The following is a 25,553-nucleotide window of genomic DNA, read 5'->3' on the forward strand; positions in this document are numbered from 1 at the left end:
AATGCCTTCTGTGTGATTTGCACCTGGAAAAAGGTTCATTTTGGCTCAGGGCAACTCCCCAAGGGCTTATCTACATTGTCTGTTAGCCCTGTTTCCAGAAGAAGCAAGGCAACCATTTCTGGAGAACATAAATGGACAATGTTTTTCTCTATTACCTCCCTCCTTGGTAAAGCAACCACAGGATACAGTTTATAACCAATGTGCACATTTATGACAAAATTTCCTCTGCCTGTCAACAAAAGCCTTCAGTGTGAAACTGATTAAAGTCTGGTCAGTTTCAAACATCAGGCTGTGAATAAAAGTAGCTTAGGAAGGGAAAGCTTCTTGAAGCAATCTCTCTGCCTTGCAAGGGGGCAAAAAAAAGAGACACGTGAAATGGTCAGCTATACAAATTTGATTAATAAATAACATTTTAAAAATAGATCAGGACACAGTAGAAGATAATTTATCTGAATGAGAAGAAAGCAATCAGTGATCTTCATATCTCTCTTCTCTCCTCTCTTCTCCCTCTCCCCTCTCTCTCATTATGTTTTTTCATTTAGCAACCATTTTGCATAATGGCCAGGTTGTTGAAATGGACATACTCTTTCCTATGTTTTTTAACACCTAGTGATGCACTGTCTTATAATTTTGGCAGTGGTTTGCTCTCCAAGCTTGTCTCAATTTTGTTTCTGGACATTTTGTTACCAGACTAGGTAACATCATCAGCAGGATTTTCTTTCCTATTCCTCTTTAGCTAATATTGTGTTGTATAATTTTTCCAATCGCTTTCCAATAGAAGATTTTCACCCTTAGCTCCCAGATTGTCTAAAATAAATGAATATTATCTAGCTGTTCAAGGCAGGCAAAAAAGCAGGAAACAGTTTTAAGCTTTCGAATCTCTGGCTACTGTTTTAAGTTCCATTTGATGTGTAATAAATAAGAACAGATGGCAAAATCCATTTTTTATAGAATCATGTTTTATTGTAAAAAGCACCACCACATACACAATGAAATGTGAAGACTTTCAAAACCTCACTTAAACTTTATTTAAAATTACTTTTGTAAAGATTTCCTAGAAACAAAATAATTAAAAAAAAAGAATTCCCACCCCAGCAAAAAATATTAAAAATTATAAAACACACTACATTAGAGGATTACTAGAAACCTTCTACGCCATATTTTAAAAACTTTTGAGCTTGATTGTTAGTCCCAGAAGTGTAATGGTGCTAGCAAATGCTGCATTTGTTATTGGTGTGATTGATCACACTTACATAAAGGAAGGTTGATATAAAGTCTGATCCAGCAAAAGTAGAAGTACAATGAAAAGTTGACTCCTTTTTTTAGAACAGACATAAGGCTTTCCATCTAAAGGTATGTTCAGTTATGAGAATGATAAACGCAAGTATATAACAGTGGCAATGTTTTTCCCCCACATTCTTTTAGAATCTTTACTATAGCCAAAATAGGTATGCTGGTAGAATTCAAAGTAAACTCTAATTTGTTGAATCAAATAAAATTGGTGGTGGGTAAAATAGTACATACTGTAGAAATTATAGAGTATATCCCAGACACAATGAGCATTCAATCCACAAACATTTTAGCACCATATTGATAAAATCGTGCAGCAAATCACTTTCTTCATTTGTGCAGAAAGTAAAGCAGAAATAGCACAGTGCAAGGGAGCCTTATACCCTTAGCTTCTACATGGGGTATGTTGGCAATGGCTGACTCCTGGTTTTCTTAGAGGTATCTGTTGATATTTTGCTGTAATTAAGTTCCAATCATTTTCACAACACCAGACTTGATGTGAGCTAGAAAAGAACAATATTTTATTAAAATTTCACTTCTGAAATATTTTCATGAAAATATTGTCTGATTAATTTGACAGAATACATAAAGTTAGGCAAGAATTTTGAAGTAGGCCACTGCTAAGCTTGTAAGCCGCCCTGAGTCTTCGGAGAAAGGCGGGATATAAATGGAATTAAAATAAATAAATAAATAAATTGCTGTTTTTTAAAGCAGCTCCAGGACTGGCTGCAAAGAGTAGGCTGTGATGAGGGATGCCATCTCACCCTCAGTCTTGAAGAGTCCATTGCTATCTAGATGACTTCTGTATATGCACCCCTGGGAAGGCTTTCTTTTCTCATTTATCTAAATCTATGTAATCACAAAGACCGCAGAAACTATATTAATATATGCTATGGAAAACTGAGCAACTTTATGCCACCAAACATGCTTACAAGAGTACTATCTTTTAAAAATTAATTTCTTGTCTATGATTCAGATTTTGATTTAATACAGCAAACAACTAGAAATATTTTGGCACTACATTTTAGGACTTGGCAATACAATATCTAGACTTCTGTCTGCATATTACCATATAAACAATGCCATGTAACAGTGAAACATAGCATAATTATTTTAATCACTGGCTCTTAGAAATAAAAACATGCAATTAAACAATTATCTGTTACCTGAAACACAGACTTTTTCACAGTCTTTCTGTGTGTCAAATCTATTTTCATTTCCATCACAGCCACCATACCAGAATCTAGCACAACTTGCGGTCTCTGGATCAAAATACCATTTTAGAACAAAATTTCTGCAAGTACCATCTTTTTTCTTCAACTGACAGATATCTGTGACTGCAAACCAAGAGACAAAGAATCACTACATCACTTTGTGTAAAAAAAACAACACTCTGTACTAATGTTCTTCACCATAAAGTTCACACAGGTTCAGTTGAACATGATGATAAAGCTTTTCCAGTGACAATGAGCATGCTTTCTTCAGGAACAGTAATACATATAACACATATATTCAGTAGTATTCAGTTTTACTATATACAGCAGCATGCAGAATTAAAAGAAAACAAAGGATGATCTGTTGTAAAGGAGAGAAATCACCCCCAAAGTAATAGTCCAATGGAATTCCTGGAAGGTATATTACAAAGAAATTTAGGTCTTGCTTTGTCCTACCTTTAAACAAGGAGTTACAAGGAATTAAAGTATATAGAAATTCCAAGTAAAAATAGTCATAGAACAGTTCAATTTAAAAAGCCCAAACTTCAGAAATATACAATGTGCTCCTGATAAGGATGATTTTGCAAGTATCCATTCTTGATGGGACTGCCCTTTAAGAATATTTTGAAGCTACAATTGCATTCCCTTAGAACAGTGGAGCCACATGCGGCTCTTTCATCCCTCTGCTGTGGCTCCCAGTCCTCCGCCACTGTGTGTAGTCCCACAAACAAAAGAAGTGGGACTAAAAAAGTTCAATCAATCAATTCCAACTTCTCACGGAAAAAAAATATCTTGCGAAGTTGGAATTGATTGAACTTTTTTAGTCCCGCTTCTTTTGTTTGCGGGACTGCCCACAAACTTCTTTTGCTTGTGGGACTGCACGCGGCAGCAGAGGAAGTGATGGAGGACCATGGTGGAACTGGAAAGAAGGTGCTGCATGGGTCCAAACGGGGGCATGAGGGGAGGGGTTCTGCTAAGCACCTTGTACGGAGCCAGGGAAATGGGCCAGGTGAGGGAAGCTGCCAATGCCACTGCCATGAGGCTTGGCATATCCCACCCGAGCGGCCATGATCTCCCCTCCCCAGCCAGCCAGCCACCACTGCCCGACCTACTCCTCACCTGGCCGGCTGGCCTCACACTCTTCTCCTCATCCTCCCCACTCAATCAGCCACCAGCAGCTTGGGTGGCTCTGCTCTGTCTGAGATGAAGAAAGTGGAGGTGCAGCAGCGGGATTGCTCTCAAAAAATAAGAGCCGGGTGCACTGCTCACTCATGTACACCTGCCTTATTGAGAGCAATCCCGCTGCTGCTCCTCTGCTTTCTTTAACTCGGATGGAGCAGAGACACCCAAGCCGCTGGCGGCCGATTGACTTGACAGCTTTGCTGCTGTTGCTGGGCCATGCCTGGGCTGCCGGTGGAAATGCTGAGACCACCTCGCTTGTTTAGGGGTCAGTTTCCTGGGCATTTTTAGGGCTTCCAGGTTCTTGTGGTCAGTCCATACATGGAAGGGAATTTTGTTCCCTTCCAGGAAATGTCACCAAGTTAGGAGGGCCCATCGGACGGCATAAGCCTCCTTCTTCCAAATTACAAACCTGTGCTCTGTTTGTGAGTTTCTTTGATGTGTACGCGCAAGGCTGTAGCTCCCCTTCATCATTCTCTTGCATTAATACTGCCCACAGGGCCACATCACTAGCATCAGCTTGAATCACAAATGGTTTGTCAGTGTCAGGGTGTCTTAAGACTGGTCCAGTGGAAAATAATCTTTTCAATCTTTCAAATGCAGTTTGGCACTCTACCATCTATTTTAAAGGTTGGCTGGGCTTCGGTTTCCCATCCCCTTTGGTTTTCAGTAGGTTATTAATTGGCAATGCGATTTGCCTCCCAATTTCCACCTTCACCACTGGGTGAAGCAGTGGCAGAGCACTCCATCCTGGGGGGAAGCAGAGGCAGCAGTGGAATGCTTCGTGCAGTGGGGGGAAGCAGCAGTGGAAGTGGAGCACTCCGTTAAGGGGTGGGTGGGTGAAAGCAGTGGCTGGTGGCAGGGAGCTTCGTGCGGGCAGAGCACTCCATGCGGGAGGGGGGAGCAGTAGGGTTTGTGGCTCAAATGGCTCTTTGAATGTTTAAGGTTTAAGTGTTTAAAGTTGCCAACCCCTGACCTAGAGTGTAGTAATGAATGAGAATTGCTGGGTCAAGGTTTGCAGATGTGTATATCCCAATCAACAAAGGATGAGGTGAGAAAAATGCTATTTGTTCTGATATTGCTTCACTCATTTCTTAAGTCAGCTAGACTTTTACATTCTGCTTAAGCAATATCAGATATACCAACACTTTGCACATTACGCACAATAGGTTCAGTGTATTGTTTTATAAATATTACCCATAAACATGTGATATATGTTTATGCAGCTGGGTAATAGCTCAGGATCTTGGCTAATCTGAGAAAAAAAATCTAAGATGGTCTTATTTGCTTAGTCTTTAGTTGAGAGACAATCAGAAAATCCCAGAATGACTGGGAAGTCAAAGAAATATCTTGGAAGAAGGCAGTGGCATACAGCAAAGCATTTTTACACAGTTGCCAAGAAAACTACATGTACAGTACGTGCCTCTATAGTTGCCAGAAATTGTGCTCAAATCCAGGAAGGCTCTCTCTGTGTATGTGCATGTGTGTTCAGTACAATGGTATCCATATCAAATATAATTAATCAAACAAGTTACACACATTGCCTTGCTTGTTTTAAATACCTTTTTAGTTTTTAATAACATCAAGATAAATGATGTAAGCCTGTGTTTTCTTAAGTCTAAGAATTACTTAATGATACCTGAAAGGTAGGTCAAACGTAACCATTTCATTAAATAATTATTTGCATCATTCTAATTTTCACTGTCTAGGTTAAATTTCCAAATGATGGGGAAAAGGAGGCCTTTAAGGTATTTCTGCCAATTGCTTATGATGCCATGGTAATATTTCTAGAAATAATGTTATGGTTGAAAATTTGTGCTGGCACTTTGTTATTATTGTCATCATCATAAACTGCTGATCTTTTTTAATGGCCTGCTCACTGATGCTGTCCAATCTGCTGTTCCTTTGAGCCTAATTAACACATACATTTGAGAAATGGCCCAGCCTCTTCATACAAACAATATTACCTCTGAGTTCACATGGGATTGTTTTAAAGTACCTAAATAGATTCAATGCCATGTTTTATTTGTTATACTCGTATATCATTGAAATATAAAATAAACAGTTCATTTTTCATATAAAAAGAAACTTAGATTAAATTTCTTGTTGTGTATTTTTAATATGGAGGCGGGTAACTCTGAAGATCTTTTAAATAAATTTTGAGCTAATACATCCACATCAGATAAATAAAATCTGGAATGATCCAAAGCCTAATGTTTTTTTAAAAGAACATTTAGGTGTATCATTCAAAGTAGAATGACTTCCTTGCAGATGCACAAGGCACCAACAGCATCCTAATTTGCATTAGTTTGCTAACATTGCACAAATCAGGACATAAATTTCTTAATTTAAAAGAAATCCATGGCAAGATATATTCTACTTGAGAAAGAGAAAAGTCTCACTCATAGACATATCCTACCTAGACTATGGTGGGACATTTTCCTCAATTCAAAAGACATCCATGAAAGCAGGAATAGTTTACACTTGCTATTTATTCTCTTAAAAAAAGAAATAAATCAAAATCAATCACTAGAGCTGCTCAGTGCTCCCAGTTTGAAGGCAAAACAATTCTAATGTTAATGCTCTCAGCAACGACTTAACCAAAGATAGTTTTCCCAGCAGAGCCTGGCAGCTACAGACAGGTAATGCTAGGAAAAGGCCTGACTGCTTACAGGTGCTGTCTTCAGATCCCATGTGCTTTACAGCATGTTTTGGCTCCTGAATTTTAGTAGGGCACAGTCTACAAAATATACGGCACCATCAGGCCTTGGATGAATTGCAGGTATATTGTCTAGTGGAAGAATACTTTCTGGAGACTGAAAGAAGAATAGACTCCTCTGTTTATTTAAAGCAGTTCTATAGGAAAATGTGTGCCTAAAAATATTTGATGTGAGTAAAGACATTTCAAAATTTGAAGTGATTTGCAGAGAGCAGGCTGCTGGTATGAAAACAAGCAAAATAGGCTTTTCTGGGAGAAAATATAATTGTGTTAATTGCGTAGAGTAGAAGTAGCCCTTGGTTAATGACAGTGATTGGGAGTAGGAATTATGTTGCTATGTGATAGAATTGTAAAGTGGAACATATGACCATGCCAACTTATGATGGCAGTTGTAACAGTCCCAGTTGTGGTCACCAGGCATACCACATGATCGCTATTTGAGACTTCCTACTGGCTTCCTGACTTTGCTTGTGAGAAGCTGACACTGAAGATCACAAGTAGCGATCACATGACCCCAGGATGCCGCAAAACAACTGCAACTTCAAGGACTGGCTGCCAATCTCCTTGTTCAGCACCATCATAACTTTGAACAACCGCTAAAGAAATGGTTGTTAACTGAGGACTACCTGCAATTATCATTGTAGAAAAAGTATCTGTGAAGTTCCCTATGAGCATGAAGAGCAACATTCTTTAGAAATCATTTTCTCTTTCTATCTTCTGTTACTTTTTTCTTTCTCACACTTTTTAAATTTATTTTTCTTTTTAGTTTATATTATCTTTTGTTATTGTAGCTATAATTTTAATAAAAATATTTTTTAAAAAATCTTTAAATAACAGTTGGTAAAAAAGTGTGTCTTTTCCACACATGAGTATTTGTGCCTTACAGCCTCCTGCTGAATCCTCTGAGATATTCTATACCCTGCTAAATGTCAATGCTGCTAACATCGGATGTTCTTGCTTGACAACATAAGGAGATGTAGGCTTTTTCTTTAACTCGTATGTTAGAATTAGAATTAGTGGACCCTGGGGGGGAGTAGGGAGAATGTATCTCAAGACTGTTTGTAATAAGAGAAGATAAGAATTTGGCGGGTTGTTAAACAGGAGGGAAAGCTTAAAATTCAAACTAATTGGAAAATGTGATTTATGACGGTTAATTAGAGGGAGGAACTGTCCTTGATACTGTATGCTTAGGGGAGGGGAATCCAGATTTCGGCTTGACCATGTATGTGCCAAAGCTATGCTCTTTTGATTAAAGACTCCTTACGGTAAACAATGCCTCGAGGTTCTTTCAAGAATTGCATCTGTCGGAACCATGACATTAAGCCGAAATCCAGAAACTTTTCAAACTATCTAGAAGTCCTGAACCAGACTGGCTGGCAAAGATCCAGGAGAAGATTTTATCATGGAGAGAGACAAATGGCTTGAAGCCAGCACCTCAGCAGCAGTTGCTACCCCAAGGAGGGGGAGAGACAGTGAGCAAGCCGGGGGAGAAGGAACTTTTTCAAGCCTCACAGCTGGGGAGACCCACCAGGATCTCTGCCACTGAAGATTCGGGTGAGTCAATGGAAGATTTGAAAAGCTAGAGATGACAAGCAGAAATCAACTTCTGCTTAGAGAAGCCTTCAGCCCCACAGAGAGAGGGAACCTCAGTCTGAGGCCTCTGCAGCAATGGGGAGCTTGGCAGCTCCCACAGGTGGACGGTCAGCAACCTCTGAGCTTGCCACAGCTAATAGAGGCCTTGCAACAGCTTGGGGTGGTGCAGAAGCCAGGAGATCAGCAGCTGATGGGAGGGACTTTAGTCACGCAATTAATGGAGCCACTTCGCCTAGAAATAGGCAAGCACTGGGAGTTTATTCACTTCCTGGTGGCTCCAAAAATGACTGAGGTGGTGATCCTAGGATGGGATGGACTGGTTGGACAAATGGAAGCCATTTATCTGGTGGGAGAAAGGAATGACAACTGTGAGACTACCTATAGGGCCCAATCCCCCCATTGATTCAACAGATGTTACAGAAAATTTTAGCCCACCCAATGAGTGAGCGCACATGCCTGCCTCATGGCCACCAGGTGAGACACTCATCCCCAGTGAGTACCGGGGCCTAGTGGAGGTATTCAGTGAGAAAGAATGTGATACCTTGCCTCCTCACTGGCCCAATGATTATTCCATTGAACTTCCACAACCAAGAATGTACGCTATGCCCCCCCTTGAAATGGAGGAGATGCAGAGATATGTGGATACAAACTTAGCGAGGGGATTCATTGAATGGGCCAAGTCTACTGTGGGAGCCCCTGTGTTGTTTAAAGAAAAGAAAGATGGGTCTCTCCATCTCTGTGTTGATTATAAAGGTCTGAACATGGTGAGTGTGGAGAATAAATACCTCCTCCCCCTCCTGAAGGACTTACCAACCCAGCTGGGAAAGGAAAGTGTCTTTACTAAACTAGATCTGAGAGAAGCATATTACCGGGTGAGAATAAAGGAGGGGGATGAGTGGAAAACTGCCTTCAACTGCCCCTTGGGAAGCTACCAGTTCAAAGTCATGCCATTTGGGCTGCAGGTGGCCCCAGCTGTATTCATGCAGTTGATTAATGAGGACCTATATGATCATTTGTACAAAGAGGTTCTAGTGTATCTTGATGACATCCTGATATACAGCACGAATATGAATGATCATATAAAGCTGGTGAGAGAAGTGTTAAAGAAACTATTGAATGCCAGGCTTTATGTCAAATTGTCAAAATGTGAATTTCATCAAACCCGATTAGATTATCTTGGCTACAGAATTTCCAATGAGGGGATTGAAATAGACCAGCGAAAGTGAAAATTATAATTGAATGGCAGCCCCCAAAGACTCACAAACAACTCCAGAGCTTCCTAGGGTTTGCCAACTTCTACTGTCAATTCATCCCCTCCTTTGCTGAGATTGCCCTACCCCTTACAGAACTACTCAAAACAGGCAAAGGAGGAGGGAAACCATGACCAGGCCAACCATTAGCATGGACTATGAGCTGTCAAATCGTTTTTGAGAATCTAAAAAGACTATTTGTTGCTGAACTGGTCCTAAAGCACACCTGCCCAGGGCAGCCCTTCATAATTCAAGCTGACGCCAGTGACGTGGCAGTCGGAGCTGCATTACTGCAAAAGAATAAAAGTGGGGTCCTGCAACCCTGCACCTACACCTCTAAAAAAATTACTGAAAGCGAGAGGAGGTGGTAGTCTGGGAGAAGGAGGCCTTCGCCATTAGATGGGGACTATTAAACTGGCAACACTATCTAGAAGGGAGCAAGGTGCCTTTTGAAGTATGGACAGATCACAAAAATCTGGAGGCACTGAGAACTCCCCGCAAATTGTCTCCAAAGCAAGTGCGATGGGCACAGTACTTTAACTGTTTCAACTTCACTCTAAAATACATACTGGGAGGAAAAATCTTCCTAACTGATGCATTATCGAGATTACCACAGTACAAAAGCAAACGCGAAGAGGTTAACGAGGCAATCATCCCCAGTCCACAAACTGCAGCTCAACTCACACCTCGCAGGGCCCCTAACCCTGATGACCCTGGGGCAAAGAAAATAAAACAAGAGCTCCTCATTGATCAATGGTTCAAAGACAATCAAGCCTCCCTAGCATGCAGGGATGGTTTGGCTTACAAGGGGGGAAACTGTATTTGCCTGAAGCCCTCTGTCTTAATGCTCTCAAACACAGCCATGATGTAAAGCAGGCTGAACGCTTTGGATATCTAAAAACTCCACATTTCATCCGCCAGCAATTTTGGTGGCCAGGGCTAAAACGGGATGTGGAAAACTATGTCAGGAGTTGTGCTGTATGTGCCACCATGAAAAGAATTCCAGGGAAAACTCCTGGATTACTGCAGCCGGTGGCAGACCCTTCTCAACCATGGGAAGAAATAGCTATGGACTTTATAGTAGACCTATCTGAAAGTAGAGGAAATACTGTCATCTGGACTGTGATAGACCTGTTCTCAAAGCAGGCTCATTTCATTGCTTGCAAAGGACTCCCATTGGCCCAATGACTCACTAAATTGTTCCTGAAACATATGTACCAGCTGCATGGCACCCCTAAGTGAATAATTTCAGACAGGGGGGAGCAATTTAGAGTGAGGTTTTGGAGGAGTTTTCTTAAATTAATTGGATCATCTCAAGGCCTATCATCTGCTTTCTATCCAGCTACCAATGGGGCTGCAGAATCTGCTAACAAGATGATGGAGCAATATCTCAGATATTATGTTTCATACCAACAAACAAACTGGACAGACCTCCTCCCTTTTGCAGAGGTGGCTTACAATAATTCTTTTCACAGCAGCACCGGCTACATGCCATTCAGGGTAGCCACAGGAAAAGAATTCAGCCCAAAACCTGAATACCTTCAGTTGCCCTCCGCTTGCCAGATACTTGATCAATGGGTGAGGGGGTGGGAAGAAGTTTGGAGAAACATGAAAGCTGCTTTTAAAAAGACTTCTGAGACTTATAAAAAGCAGGCAGATAAAAAGAGAGCCCCTCAAAGAACATTCCAAGTTGGGGAAACGGTTTATCTGTCAACCAAATATTTACACCTAAAATTACCCAGTAAGAAATTAGGACCAAAATTCTTGGGGCCTTTCCTGATCATAAGGATCATCAACCCAGTCACAGTAGAATTGAAACTCCCTAGATTTTGAGGGAAATTCACCCTGTATTTCATTGCAGCTTGTTGAAACCTTTACGAGAATCCACTTTAAGACCTCCCCCTAAGAAGGCACCCGGGTGGTGGGTCAAACTCACTATGAAGTAAAATGTATTCTTGATTCTAGACCAGGGTTTTTCAACCTTTTCACCCATTGTACCACTTTTAGGATATGGCAACATCTGAGTACCACCAATCACCTAGCAAGGTTTTTATTCCCCCTGTCTTCTGGGTGGTTGAAGCAGGCTTTGGTCACTTCACATGACCCTGGGACACTGTGACCATCATAAATATGAAACAGTTGCCAAGCATCTGAATGTAAATCACAAGACCCTGGAGATGCTGCAACATTCCAGCTGATCAGCAAATCCTCTGGGCTCAGAAGCACCAGGATCAGTGCCGAGCTCCAGCTGGAGCCTGGCACTGGTCCTGGCACTTCCGCTGAGCCCTGACAGTCCCGAAGAATTTAATTTAATTTAATTTATTAATATTTCTATACCGCCCTTCTCCCGAAGGACTCAGGGCGGTGTACAGGGCAAGAATAAAACACAGAAATTTACAAAAGATAAAAGGTAATTAAATACATGCCCAATTAAAAAAAATACAGTTAATACATACTAAAAAACCCCAATAAAAATAGTAAAAAACCCCACCAATCCCCCCTCAGGCCAGGCCGGCTTGCTCGAACAAGTATGTTTTCAGATCGCGGTGAAAGGAGCAAAGATCGGGCGCCGTCCGGAGCTCAACCGGTAACTGGTTCCATAGCTCCGGGGCGCCCACAGAGAAGGATCTCCCCCTGGGGGCCACCAGTCGACATTCTCTGACCGGTGGCACCCTGAGGAGGCCCTCTCTGTGGGAACGCACAGGGCGGAGGGAAGTAGACGCCGGCAGCAGGTGTTCCCTAAGGTACTCCGGACCCCTGCCATGTAGGGCTTTAAACACCATTACTAGCACCTTGAATCTCACCCGGAAGACAACTGGCAACCAATGCAGCTCACGGAGCAGAGGTGTGACATGGGAGTATCGGGAGACTCCCAACACAACTCTCGCGGCTGCATTCTGTACCAGTTGGAGCCTCCGGGTGGTCCTCAAGGGAAGCCCCATGTAGAGAGCGTTGCAGTAGTCTAGACGAGAGGTCACGAGCGCGTGAGTGACCGTGCATAAATCATCCCGGCTTAGATAGGGCCGCAACTGGCGCACCAGGCGAACCTGGGCGAAAGCCCCCCTAGTCACAGCCACCATGTGATCTTCCAAGGTAAGCCGTGAATCTAGGAGGACTCCCAAGTTGCGAGCCCTATCTACGGGGGGTAATAATTCACCCCCCATAGAGAGAGATGGAATATCCGAATAGACCCGGGATGAAGGTATGCAAAGCCACTCGGTCTTGTCGGGGTTGAGTTGAAGTCTGTTCCTCCCCATCCAGACCCGAACCGCCTCCAGGCAACGGGACATCACGTTGAGGGTATCACTGGGGTGGTTTGGGGTCGAAAGAAAAAGCTGGGTATCATCAGCATACTGATGATACCCAACTCCAAAGCCACGAATGATCTCACCCAGCGGTTTCATGTAGATGTTGAACAGGAGAGGCGAGAGGACCGACCCCTGAGGAACTCCACAAACGAGAGACCTCGCGGTCGACCTCTGCCCTCCTGTCAACACCGACTGCGAGCGTCCCTGGAGATAGGAGGAGAACCACTGTAAGACCGTGCCTCCCACTCCCAATCCCCTGAGACGCCGCAGCAGGATACCATGGTCGATGGTATCGAAAGCCGCTGAGAGGTCTAATAGGACTAGAACAGAGGAATGACCCCTGTCCCGAGCCCTCCAGAGATCATTCACCAGCGCGACCAATGCCGTCTCCGTGCTGTGCCCGGGCCTGAAATAATCCGCTTCATCCAGGACCAAAGGGAGCTGATGCGCCACCACACTCTCAACAACCTTCGCAAGAAAGCGAAGGTTGGAGACTGGACAAAAGTTGTTCAATACAGCTGGGTCCAAGGCAGGCTTCTTGAGGAGAGGCCTTACCACCGCCTCTTTCAAGACGGCAGGGAAGCTACCCTCACTCAAAGAAGCTGATATAACTGCTTGGAACCAGCTGCGTGTCCTCTCCCGGGCTGCATAAACCAGCCAGGAAGGGCACGGGTCCAATAAACATGTGGTGGAGCTCAACCTCCCCATAATCCTGTCCACTTCCTCCGGAGTCACAGAATCAAACTCCTCCCAGGTGATATCAACAAGACCGCCCGTGTCCTGATCGCCAGACTCTGCCCAGTCAGAGTCCAGACCGGTCCGAATCCGAGCGATTTTTTCCGACAGATAATGGTTAAACTCCTCGGCACGACCCTGCAAGGGTTCCTCCCTCACCTCTTGATTAAGGAGGGAGCGAGTCACCCTAAACAGGGCGGCCGGGCGATTATCTGTGGACGCGATAAGGGTATTTTATTTTATTTAGTTATATTTATATACCGCCCTATTCCCTGAGGACTCAGGGCGGTTTACAGGGAATTAAAAATCCAAAATACAAAAATTAAGAACCAAATTAAAAAATATTAAATTAACCCTGTAGTCAGTTAAAAAGAACCCCAAATTAAAAATTCCTCCTCAGTCTGGGCCCGAGAGCTCAAAGAGCCAGGTCTTCAGGCCCCGGCGGAATGATCGAAGGTCGGGGGCAGTTCTCAGCTCCACCGGCAGCTGGTTCCAGAGGGCAGGCGCTCCCACCGAGAAGGCCCTATCCCTGGGTGTCACCCGCCGGCAGTCTCTTACCGGCGGGACCCTGAGCAGACCCTCCCTGTGGGAGCGCACTGGGCGAAGGGCATTTGATGCCGGCAGCAGGTGTTCCCTCAGATATCCCTCAGATATCCCTCAGATATCCCTCAGTGATTAGACCTCGCCACCCTTATCGCAGCGAGATAAGACCTAATATAGGTTCTTAGTCGCAATCGGTCGGATTCGGATCGGCTGGACCTCCAACCGCTCTCTAGGCCCCGTCTCTGACGCTTCATCTCCCGGAGCTCCGCGGAGAACCATGGAGCTCGACGGGATCTGCATCGGGTCAGGGGCCGCAAGGGTACAACTCGGTCAAGAGCCTCAGTGGCTGCCCTTTCCCAGGCTTCCACTAAGGCATCTGCCGAGCTGTGAGTGGGGGAGGCAGGTGGGGACCCCAGCGCTGCCTGGAACCTCTTGGGATCCATTAAGCATCTGGGGCGGTACCATCTAACTGGTTCCACACACCCACGGCGGGGGGTAGCAAAACGGAAGACCAGCCGCAGGAGATGATGATCGGTCCATGACAGGGGCATAATAATTGGGGAGCCCCCACCAAGATCATCTAACCACCGACCAGATAGGAAAACTAGGTCAAGGGTGTGGCCTCCCTCATGAGTCGGTCCTGAAATTACTTGCGTCAGGTCCATGGCCGTCATGGAAGCCATGAACTCCCCAGCCAACTCAGATGATCCTCCCAGAGATGGTAGATTGAAGTCCCCCAAAACTATAAGTTTCGGGAACTCAACCACCAACCCAGAGAGGACATCGAGAAGCTCAGGCAGGGCTGCTGCTGCGTGACTAGGCGAAAGGTACACCAGCAGCAAGCCCAACTGCGCACCAGGGCCGCATCTCAAAAAGAGACTCACACCCGACTATCTGCGGAACGGTGGCCTCCCGCAGATCTAAGGTCTCCCTCATAACAACGGCCACTCCCCCACCCCTACCCTGAGCCCGAGGCCAGTGTAGCACCCGGAAACCTGGTGGGCAAAGATCAGCCAGAGGAATACCGCCCTCTGGGCCCAACCAAGTCTCCGTGATGCAAGCCAGGTCCGCCTGCTCACACTCGACCAAGTCACGGACGAGAGGAGCTTTATTGACGACAGACCTGGCATTCAAGTACACCAGCCGGAGCTCAGGAGGCTGCACATCCTCACTCCTGGGACCTCGGGGCAGAACAAGAGGGTCGGAACGCCTCACCGCTTGCAAGTAGCGGAGAGGCCTTCCCTGAGATCGATACGGCCCTCTGTTCCTGCACCTGCTGCCATTCCCTAACGTCATGGGAATGGGCAATCCCACGACTTGCCCTGGAGCCCCGGGGGCAACCGACCCCCGCTCCTCCCCTCCGCGATCAATCCCGGCCCTGGCCTGAACAACGGTTGCTGGACTGCCCCCCATATCCGAACAACCAAAAGAAGTTCCCACCCCCTCCCTAACCTCCTAAAAAATTTAACCAAAAAACTAACCAGGGGCCTCTTATTTGGCTTATATCGGAGGCCCCTACCCGTGCCCAACCATCTCTCAGGGTCCCAACAATTGGGCCCTTCATCAAGAGGAGGTGTAAAGAGTAAGGCGGGTTGCTCCCAGGATGGGGGGGGGCCCCCTGAGGGCGTGTAAGACCGTGCTAGAATAAGTCAGACGCATGATCATTAAACAAGTCCGACAAAAAAGACAGCAAGGCAGACCAGATCGATACGGGAGGATCTCAAAATAAATAAGTCGAAGGCAAATGACCAGAAAGCCAGCCCAGCTCCACTGCCACTAGAGCTGGGAAACCCCAGAACAGATCGAATCCCGCCCTCTCACGGCGGTCAAGGCCGGGGAGCAGCCTGGTACATAAAACCGGGGGAGCAATACCACCCAGAGCTCTCACCTCTGGGAGGCAGCAGATGTAAAATCTTAACCACTCTCCCACAGTGGTTATAACCCGGACCTTCCATTATAGGGGAGGGGGGAGAAGAGGAGGGAGTTAGAGCAAAAGAATCTATAAAATACATCAGGATTAATAAGCCGGTATAGTCACAAAATGGTAGGAGAGATTCCGATTGTATAAGTCAATTCCATGTTGCAAAAAGACCGGATGATAGTCAGTCAAGAAGGAAACCACAACATGGTCTAATCATTTTCTGGCGGCGCAGAGATTAAATTTTGCCTCACAAACGTCCGAGGCAACAGCGTCCGCGTTCCACCACCAGGCCAGGTCACCATGTCAGAGAGGCCAACTCCCTTCACCGTCAGCCATCTCGGACACCAGCCAGACGACATCTCCACCACTCCAGCATTTTCACCCCCCCGCTGCTCCAAGCCGCGATTCATAGTCAGTCCAACAACACGCGGCTCCCCAAGCAGCAGGAAGGCGTTCCGGAGCACCACCGAGCTGTAAAGAATTAATCCGGGCATCACAGGTCTCAGGAACGCCACCAGGCTCCGTAGAGGGGGTCTCGAGACGAAGCGATGATCCTGGTGCTTCCACTGAGCCCTGACAGCCCTGCAGCTCAAGCCATCTCTTGCTCAGGCTTGTGCAGTGCTGCCACCAGTTCAGCTCATTTCCCTCCCCCGCTACCACTTTTCTAGGATGGGCGCATACTATCTGCCAGGTGCCAATGTACCACAGGTGGTACCTGTACCACTGGTTGAAAAGCCCTGTTCTAACATTTTTAAAGGGAAATTGCAGTACCTAGTACAGTGGAAGGGATACTCAGTGAAATCTAGTGATGTGAAAGCCGACCGACTCATCAAAAGGTTCTGTGAGCAACACCCCAACAAACTGAGAGATAGTCCCTAACATGGGCTTTTAATTATGCTACAGGGTCTATCCTTTTTGTAAGGGGGGGCGGATGTCAATGCTGCTAACATCGGATGTTCTTGCTTGACAACATAGGGAGATGTAGCCTTTTTCTTTAACTCGTATGTTACTTTTAGAGTTAGAATTAGTGGACGCTGGGGGGGAGTAGGGAGAATGTATCTCAAGACTGTTTGTAATAAGAGGAGATAAGAATTTGGCAGGTTGTTAAACAGGAGGGAAAGCTTATAATTCAAACTAATTGGAGAATGTGATTTATGATGGTTAATCAGAGGGAGGAACTGTGCTTGATACTATGTGCTTAGGGGAGGGGATTCCAGATTTCGGCTTGACTAAACTAAACTAAACATTAAGAACTAAACATTAAGAAAACCAAGATCATGGCATCTGTCCCTCTCAATTCCTGGCAAATAGATGGGGAAGAAATGGAGGTACTGACAGATTTTATTTTCCTGGGCTCCAAGATCACTGCAGATGGGGACTGTAGCCAAGAAATTAAAAGACGCTTGCTCCTTGGGAGGAAAGCCATGGCAAATCTAGACAGCACACTAAAAAGCAGAGACATCACCCTGTCAACAAAAGTGCGTATAGTCAAGGCTATGGTCTTCCCAGTTGCAATGTATGGAAGTGAAAGCTGGACCATAAGAAAGGCTGAGCACCAAAGAATTGAAGCCTTTGAACTATGGTGCTGGAGAAGACTCCTGCGAGTCCCTTGGACTGCAAGGCGATCAAACTGGTCAGTCCTAGAGGAGATCAACCCTGACTGCTCTTTAGAAGGCCAGATCCTGAAGCTAAAACTCAAATACTTTGGCCACCTAATGAGAAGGAAGGATTCACTGGAGAAGAGCCTAATGCTGGGAAAGATTGAGGGCAATAGAAGAAGGGGACGACAGAGAATGAGGTGGCTGGATGGAGTCACTGAAGCAGTAGGTGTGAGGACAGGAAGGCCTGGAGGAAGGTTGTCCATAGGGTCGCGATGGGTCGGACATGACTTCGCAACTAACAACAACAACAACACAGTATATTTGTTATGGGACAGCCTTGTAAGATGCTTTAGAAGTTGCAGCTGGCCCAGAACCATTTCAGTCCCATACAATGAGCTACACCCTTCGCCACTTTTTGCAAACTCCATCTTGAACATATACAATACTGACAGCAATCTATTTTTCCCCCACCCCCATGGAGAATCTTGTGAAACAAATTGCCATTGGCAGCAAGACAAGTTTCTTTTAGTTTAAGAAGAAATTTAAAGCCTTTCTTAAAGCCTAAAGCCTTTAGAAAGAATATTTAAAGCCTTAAATGACATTTATTTATGGATTTACGCTGCTGATGTTAAAATATTTACAGTATGGCTTTTAACATTTATATAGTTATATTATAAACTGGCTAGATCTATTTGAGAAAGGACATCATATAGTTATGTAAAATAAATAAATGAAACATAGTAAGGAAATACCTATTTACCCTGAATAAATTCAAGTAATCAAATGAACTACTTTCTAGGAAACTACAGAAATTTGCTTTATGCACTATCTTTGAGAAATCTTGACAAATGGGAGATGAAAACTCAAGAAGAGCAGATGTTTATTATTATTCATCAGTACTTAATAGCATTTACAATTATATTTTTGTGATATTGCTTTGTTATTTTAATTTGCTTACTAAAAGAAGGGTCAGGGGGAGCTTGACATGGAATTTTGTTATTCTGTATAAACTAATATTGTGAACACTTTTTCTCCATTACTTTTTAATTATATTTTATATTTTATTACATTACAAAATAGTTCACTTCAAAATGTTTGACAAAATTATGAAGCTGGATCATAGTGAGCTCAAACATTCACATATCTGGCGAAGAAGTTTTTTACTCTGATTAGAACAGAGCTCAGGTCTTCTTTATGACAAGCAGGAACTTTATTACTATTTAGTTAACTCTTTGCCTGTTTTAGGGATGATTGCTAGCTATCACCTTTCAATACACACATTTCCCTTGATCCAATTAATTTCAGATTTTTTTTCTTTTACTCATACCTTCTCTTGCTACCTTTTTTGCTCTGCTTCTTAATTTCCTTCTTGGAAATTTCCTCCTGGGTAAATTCTTCATGTGCACTTTCTGTCCTGTAAATGTTGAGACCAGTTATGTTACTACGGCTGTGATGCCTATAATGAGCATGCACAACCTAGAGCCTGGGTGGAAATAAATATAACTAAATTTATTTCTTTGTTATTATTATATAGTGTCTTCTTAAAAAAAGATGCAACAGTTCTCCAGTGCTTCATTTTCTCCTCACAACAGTTTAGTCTACACATTTTTTTTTAAAAAAACTATGAACAATCAAGTATCTGCACAGTTTGTGGAGCAAATTATTGTTTGTTATATAGCTAAAGGGTATTGTTCAGCTCATTGTGATATCTTGTGGGTTTGTTATTAACAAATTTTGGGTCTCCTAATATTATGGAGAAGAGATACAGACCATGGAACACCTATTATTTCACCAATTTTAACTGAACAGCTAAAAAATTCCACCATTCAAAAGAGTGGTGTTGTGATAAGAATAAAGTTTGTGATTAATTCTGACTGGGAATTATCTTGTATAAAAATTTGGATTTCAGTGAAATAGATGAGACTATTCACTATAGACTCTTAATTACAAATGTTATTGAATACATTTCTGAAACCAATGGCAAAGAGACCAAAAGAATATTTTACTAAGAGTAAGTATTCATAAAGTTACAATGAACATTTGTATCAATATATTTTCAGACAAAATGGACAATGATTCAATAGGGTTAATTTGCAGGCTCCTTTCGATCTGTTTCATGGAAGAAACTTAGATTTTTTTTAATAACCATCTCTTGTGGCTGTACTAGTGGGTGTGGCTCAATAATTAGCTATTTGGTGTATATTTTCGCCTTGCTTGAAAAATACTTCAGGCAAAATTAAGGTCAGAAAAATCCAAATAGGGTAGTGCAAAAGAGAATTATGCCTCCCTATTGAAAGATCTAATTAGTTAACTAGAGGAGACCCAATCCTGGGAGGTCTATGGACAAATCATGTTTTCTCAACTTGTGTCCGGCATACAACAATCCGTAGTTTTTCCAATGTCATTCAAGGGATCTCCTTGATCTTTTCCTCCTCATCTTTCCTCAAATTCCCCAAATTTAATGTTGTTGTGTTTTTTTCAAATTCTTTATTCATTTACATGAGATGCACTACATGTGTGTTTCTGCTTGTTCCAATTTTAAAAAAGCTTCAATGGGGCAATTGGTCTTTATTTTTTCCAGGACCAATTGATTCATTCATAGTGTTAAAAAAAATCTTTTATTTCATTCTTTTGCCATTCCCACTTCAATAATTTACATTACTGCTAAAAAAGTGATTGCGTATCCTTGGGATCACTGAAATGTAACTATCCTTCATGAACTTCTCCAGGTTTGTCATTCGCCTTGTTCTCCAATACATTTTCAGCTTTTTATTTTACTATGCCAAAATTTCTTTCACTTGTTTGCTGCAAAAAATGAATTACCTAAGTATACTTTTATCTTCTTAATATTTAACATTTATACATTTCTATGTTCATTTTATCTTTTTAATGGGCTCTTCTAAATCTTGGTTACTTTGACTGACATGTGCTAGCTCAGTAGTATTGACACTGATATGTAAGAGCTCTAGGATTGCAAGCTGGAATTTTTCCTTAGCCCCTTTTGCTGATGATGAGATTTAAACTTGCAGTGGCTTTCCGCATATAGGATATGTGCTCAGAAAATAATATTTGAGAAAATGCAGAGATATTATTATATAATATATTATTATATAAAATGAATAAATAAATGAATAAAATGAATATTTTAGGTGCTCTGACTTGAAGTTGTTAATACAGAATATCAAGATTACATTTTGCTATCTAGCTGTTATGCTACCTCATCCCTCAACTAGCATTATGCCATGGCAGGATCAGACAGGTAAGTATGGGTGGGTGGAAAGATGGGGAGATTGGTATTTCCAGAGCCACTATTTGGAAATAAAAAATAATGGAGACTTAAGTGAACTCTGTGGAATTCTGCATCACAACCCATTCCTACATAATCCCTGTCCTAAAGAGTATTAACCTAATGTCACAGTATACATTGGCAATTTTCAGATGTTTCAAAGAATGCCTATGCAAGAGAGAATTAACATTACTAAATCACCATAACTATGGGTAACAATTCAAGAAGCTATGGATAACCAAAAGAAGAAAACAGCTGTTGTATATTGTAGATAACTAAGAATGGTTATAAAGCAATACTTGTGTATCTTGACAATAGATTCTCCAAATTCTGATTGCTTGTTTATTGTGAGTGGTTTAATGTTTGTGGAGTCCTATCCCTGCACCTCTCACCTCCACCCTCAGTCCTATGAGACTTTCAAGAAAACATAGCTATTGGTTAGGCATATATAACTTCAGGACTAGCCAACAAAAGATTATGTAACTTTGGGGATGGCCTGCATTTTTGGGTGTTCCTAAAAAAATTCATCTGAAGCCCAATCCATTCACACAAAACTTCTTGGATATTTAATGTCATTTACTTCCATTTATGTCATTGTGTCAGTTTACAACAATTGTGAATGATTTAAGTATGGAAATGCTATAGATTATATCAATAATGCACATTCATATTTGATGTACATTTAGATATTGTAGATATTCCCCTTGTCCATTAAATCAAAGTTTTAACTTAATGCTATACAAGAAATAAAAACTTTTCTGTCATCTAATCAACTGCATCTACCTATCAGTTCTATCCATCCTCTTCACATGACCTATAGGATCTGCTTCTTAAATTTCTTTAAAGAACTTTCCCTTTGGCCCAAATCCTGACTTCTTTAGAGATGTAGTCTAGGAAGAAAGTATTTGGGTTTGCAGAACTCCTGCTAGCTCCGGGTTCTCTATGGAGGGCAGGATGGAGAAAACTTCCATGGCATTATTTTAAGTGAGTGTTCTGATCGAGTGTGAGGAATGTCTACATTGTCTACCAAAACAATGAAATATCTCTTCTAAATCTATAGGTAAACAATAAAAAGAATGAAAAAAGTTTCAATTAAAAAAATAAAAAGGGAGTGCAAAAAGCTGCTATGCATTTAGTCTGCAAAAAGAACAACCCAATCTCCTTGCTACAACCTTGTGGTCCTCTGGATTTTTGCACCCCAGATGCAGGCACTATTTCCTACCACCAAGATAAAACTACATTATGAAGTTCCTCCATGATGGAATCTGAAACTTGTTTACCATTCTTGAAGAAGTACAGTACTTTTCGGCAACTGAGACTTTCGTCTCTATATGGGAAATGAATAAATTTTAGCTCCATTCTGTAACATTTTTACACCAACATTGGGGGTGGGTGGGTGGGTAGGCATTAAGGTTGCATGCAAACAGAGACAGAGAAAATATGGGATGATTATTGTGGAAAAGTAGCATGAAGGCACACTGTATGGTTATCTTTGGCCAATGGCCATGACAAACATCCAAGACACAGTTTTAGGACAAATGGTCAAAAGTACAATCCTCTCCATTTCTGACTTTACCTGACAAATGACTTTTCTCAAGGACAGGAAGCTGCATATCTTTCTCATCTGCTGTAGAGAAAAAGTGTGTGGAATTTGTGTTTAAACTATTTTTTCCCTCTGCTTGGAAACTTTGTTTCACAATATTGAAAGTACAAAATGGGTTAATCCTATTTGAGTACTTACATGGCTTCACACATCTGCTAATGCAGTCAGCTTCTGTCTCAAATCTATTGGCATTACCGCCACACCCACCATACCAAACCTGGGTGCAGATCTTGTTTTTGTAGTCAAAGAACCACTTAACCTGATACTCCTTGCACTGCGTGCCCATGTCAAGGTCCAGTAAGCAAGGATCTGTTAAATTTGAATTTCAACATGTGCAAAGGTTAAATGATCCTGAAGGTATTAAAAGCTTCAAAACAGGCACAAGATGCCAACAAAAAAAAACATTTTCAACAAACAAAAAGAAAGTAGAATACAAACTTTGTAATGATTTTTAGAGAAACTATATTGACAATAATAACCTTGCACTGCTAATAAAATCACAAATATGCCAGGCAGCCAGTGCATGCGTGTAAATACTTTATTGGCTCATGTCTTTCATGATGGGCCATCAAAGTGCTACATTTCTGCAGGGCTCTGTTAAGTCATTAGCCAAATCCAGTGCAAAAGAGCAGTCAGAAATATAAAAAGCAGAGTGGGGAAAATGCAAAAAGGGTGTAGTGGCAAATCTCCCAATGCACTGGAACTGTATACTTGTTTCCCCAAATTATACTGTTCTTAATTTTATCACCAATGGCCAACCCTCCCCTAAGTACAAATAATACCCTTCTTACAAGACCCGTTCCTTCTTAGATGTAGAAGGTGAATTTCAGCACACAACCAGATCTTTTCCTGTGGAGCCTTTATTCTACTTCCCTTCCACTTAGTTGGATTTGTTGGCCTTCTCAGTTAAGGGCCAGTACTGTACTGATGTCAACATTTGCTGTACTGCTCAACTGAGGGCAAACTGGCCACCTAGATGTGACATGTCTGTCAACCTAGAGCTTGCAAGGTGTGAATTAAGCTACACTGTGAATTTGTATACTGTTGAAGGGTTCCGGGAGTGCTTTCTGAGGCACTATCACACTTTGAAAGTATTTGATGTGTAACCACCTCTTGCTAGGAGAGGGAAACTGAATTTACAATCCTAGAGTCTCATGGGTTGGCAAAAGCTGAGAGTCCCAGGCTCTTCCCAATACGAAAAGCAGAGTAGCAGTTGTTTGAAGGGTTTAGGTTGGGATAGGACTGTTTGAATAAGACTTTAATTGTGTTAGAATTAGACAAAGGTGTAATCTAAATCTAAGCTCAGAGGAAAAAAGATATTTGTTTTTTTAAAAAATACATATAATAATTAATTAGGAGCTAATATACTGTATACAAAACAGCTCTTTCAATGAAGTTGGTCATAGGATTTCTTTTTAAAAATAATTTTATTCACCTTACAGGTAGTCCTCGACTTACAATCACAAGTGAGCCCAAAACCTTTGCTGCTAAGCAAGGCAGGTTTTAAGTGAATTCTGCCCCATTTTACATCCCTTTTGCACAGTTTTAAGCAAATCACTGCAGTTGTTAAGTGGACCATGCAGTCATTAAACAATCTGGCTTCCCCCCACTAACTTTGCTTTTTGAAAGCCATCTGGGAAGGTTACACATGGTGATCACATGGCCCTGGGATGGTGCAACTGCCATAAATACATGCCAGTTGCCAAGTGTCCGAATTTTGATCATGTGGCTACGGGGATGCTGCTACAATCATAAGTGTGAAAAATGGTCATGTCACTTTTTTCAGGGCCATTTTAACTTCAAATGGTCAGTAAACAAATGGCTGTAAGTCAAGGACTACCTGTACTTGGAACTTTTGTGTCCTTACTTCATATTTTGCTTTCTACATCTGCACTGAAGTTTATTTCTACCTCTTGGTTGCATAATAAGGCATTATCATGTCTCAAAAACACGGGCTATTCAGTGAAACAGTCCCCATAGCCATTTGGAAGAGTACACATGAACACACAGCACAGACACACAAACGCACAGTTTCCTACTGCTTTCACCAGAGAAAGCACCCAAAATCATGTCATGGCATCTTCAGAACAGTATGAAGTGACTACAGGGAATTTTCTCACATTAGGAGCCTTTGTGGGTGAATATAGATCCAAAAGAAAAGGGTTATCGTTATTACATGAATTTTACATGGCTCTCTTGCAAAAGAATAGTTGAAAAGAAGTTAAACTAGAGGAGAAGAGATTTTGAAAAACCAGTTTGGTGTTGCAACAACTGTGTCATAAATGCTGAAAATTGGTAACAGAAAAATAAGTGCAATTATACACATTAAAAAGACAAGAATGATAGAATTAGACAAACAAAGATGAAAATGATTAAAGAAATTAATTTGTAATGCAAATATATAAAAACTACCATGTCTGGGGAAAAGATATCTCCACCAATTTCCAACCGAATATTTGCAAATCTCAATGTTTTCAAAGTTGTCTTTCAGAATTTATCTCTCATAAGGATTTAGTTTTCTACATTTTTCTATGATTAACTTCATAAAAGAGGATAGCATATTCAAAACAGCACTGCTGGGTAGCCTGTATGAAGATACACATCTGGTACCTTTCACCAAACCTTCAGTTATCAGTCTGAATGAAAGGAAATCCTAGTATTTTTTTTCATATGGTCTTACAGCAGTTTGCTTAAAAAAATGTGAGTTCTAGCCCAATCATGAACATTATTAGAAATGTCTGGCTAGAATTCATAATATGCAACAGAAAAAACAGAAATAATAACCAAAACAAAGAAAAATAAAATACATGCCTGCATTTGAAATGTGAAAGAATTATGTGACGCCTATCTTTTCTGTTAATGGACAATGCACAAGGAAGTTCAAAGACTATTAACAGTAAAGATAACATCAGATTTTGAAAAACTACAAATCCAATATCAATTCAATCCATCTTAGTTGTGTAAAATTGTTTATCTACCATAGTATTTTAAAAATTTATGAGCAGGCAAATCAGAGTGGCAGCAAAATAAAAACTGATTTTAACAGAGGTTTCATTAACATTATGACAATTTCATATACCTGTCATATTAACATAAAATTATTATAACAAAAATAACACAACAATCACACATTTAGAACAAATGTGAATTATCTACATATTGTTAATAAGGGAGTTTAGCACGGTGATTTGTTAATGCTTTGTTACAAAAATAATTAATTGAACTAAGACACATGACAAAGAATTGAGCACAGGATTTTACAGTGACACAACATCCCATAACTCAGCCTTTTCCAATGAGCCATAAGAAAA

General features: G+C 41.9%; 1 protein-coding gene across 1 annotated transcript in view; it reads right to left on the reverse strand.

The window, feature by feature from the left end:
* Positions 1 to 794: 794 nt before the first annotated feature.
* The window catches only part of COL6A3 (collagen type VI alpha 3 chain), a 129,412-nt gene continuing 104,653 nt past the window's right edge, over positions 795 to 25,553 (reverse strand). Inside the window, 4 exon segments of the mRNA XM_081338786.1 lie at positions 795 to 1,793; positions 2,457 to 2,627; positions 22,216 to 22,266; positions 22,381 to 22,551. Of these exon segments, the coding sequence (XP_081194912.1) occupies positions 1,753 to 1,793; positions 2,457 to 2,627; positions 22,216 to 22,266; positions 22,381 to 22,551 (434 nt within the window). The 3' untranslated portion in view covers positions 795 to 1,752.

The sequence above is a fragment of the Vipera berus genome (assembly GCF_964194415.1).
Source record: "Vipera berus genome assembly, chromosome: 1".
Classification (NCBI taxonomy): Eukaryota; Metazoa; Chordata; class Lepidosauria; order Squamata; family Viperidae; genus Vipera; species Vipera berus.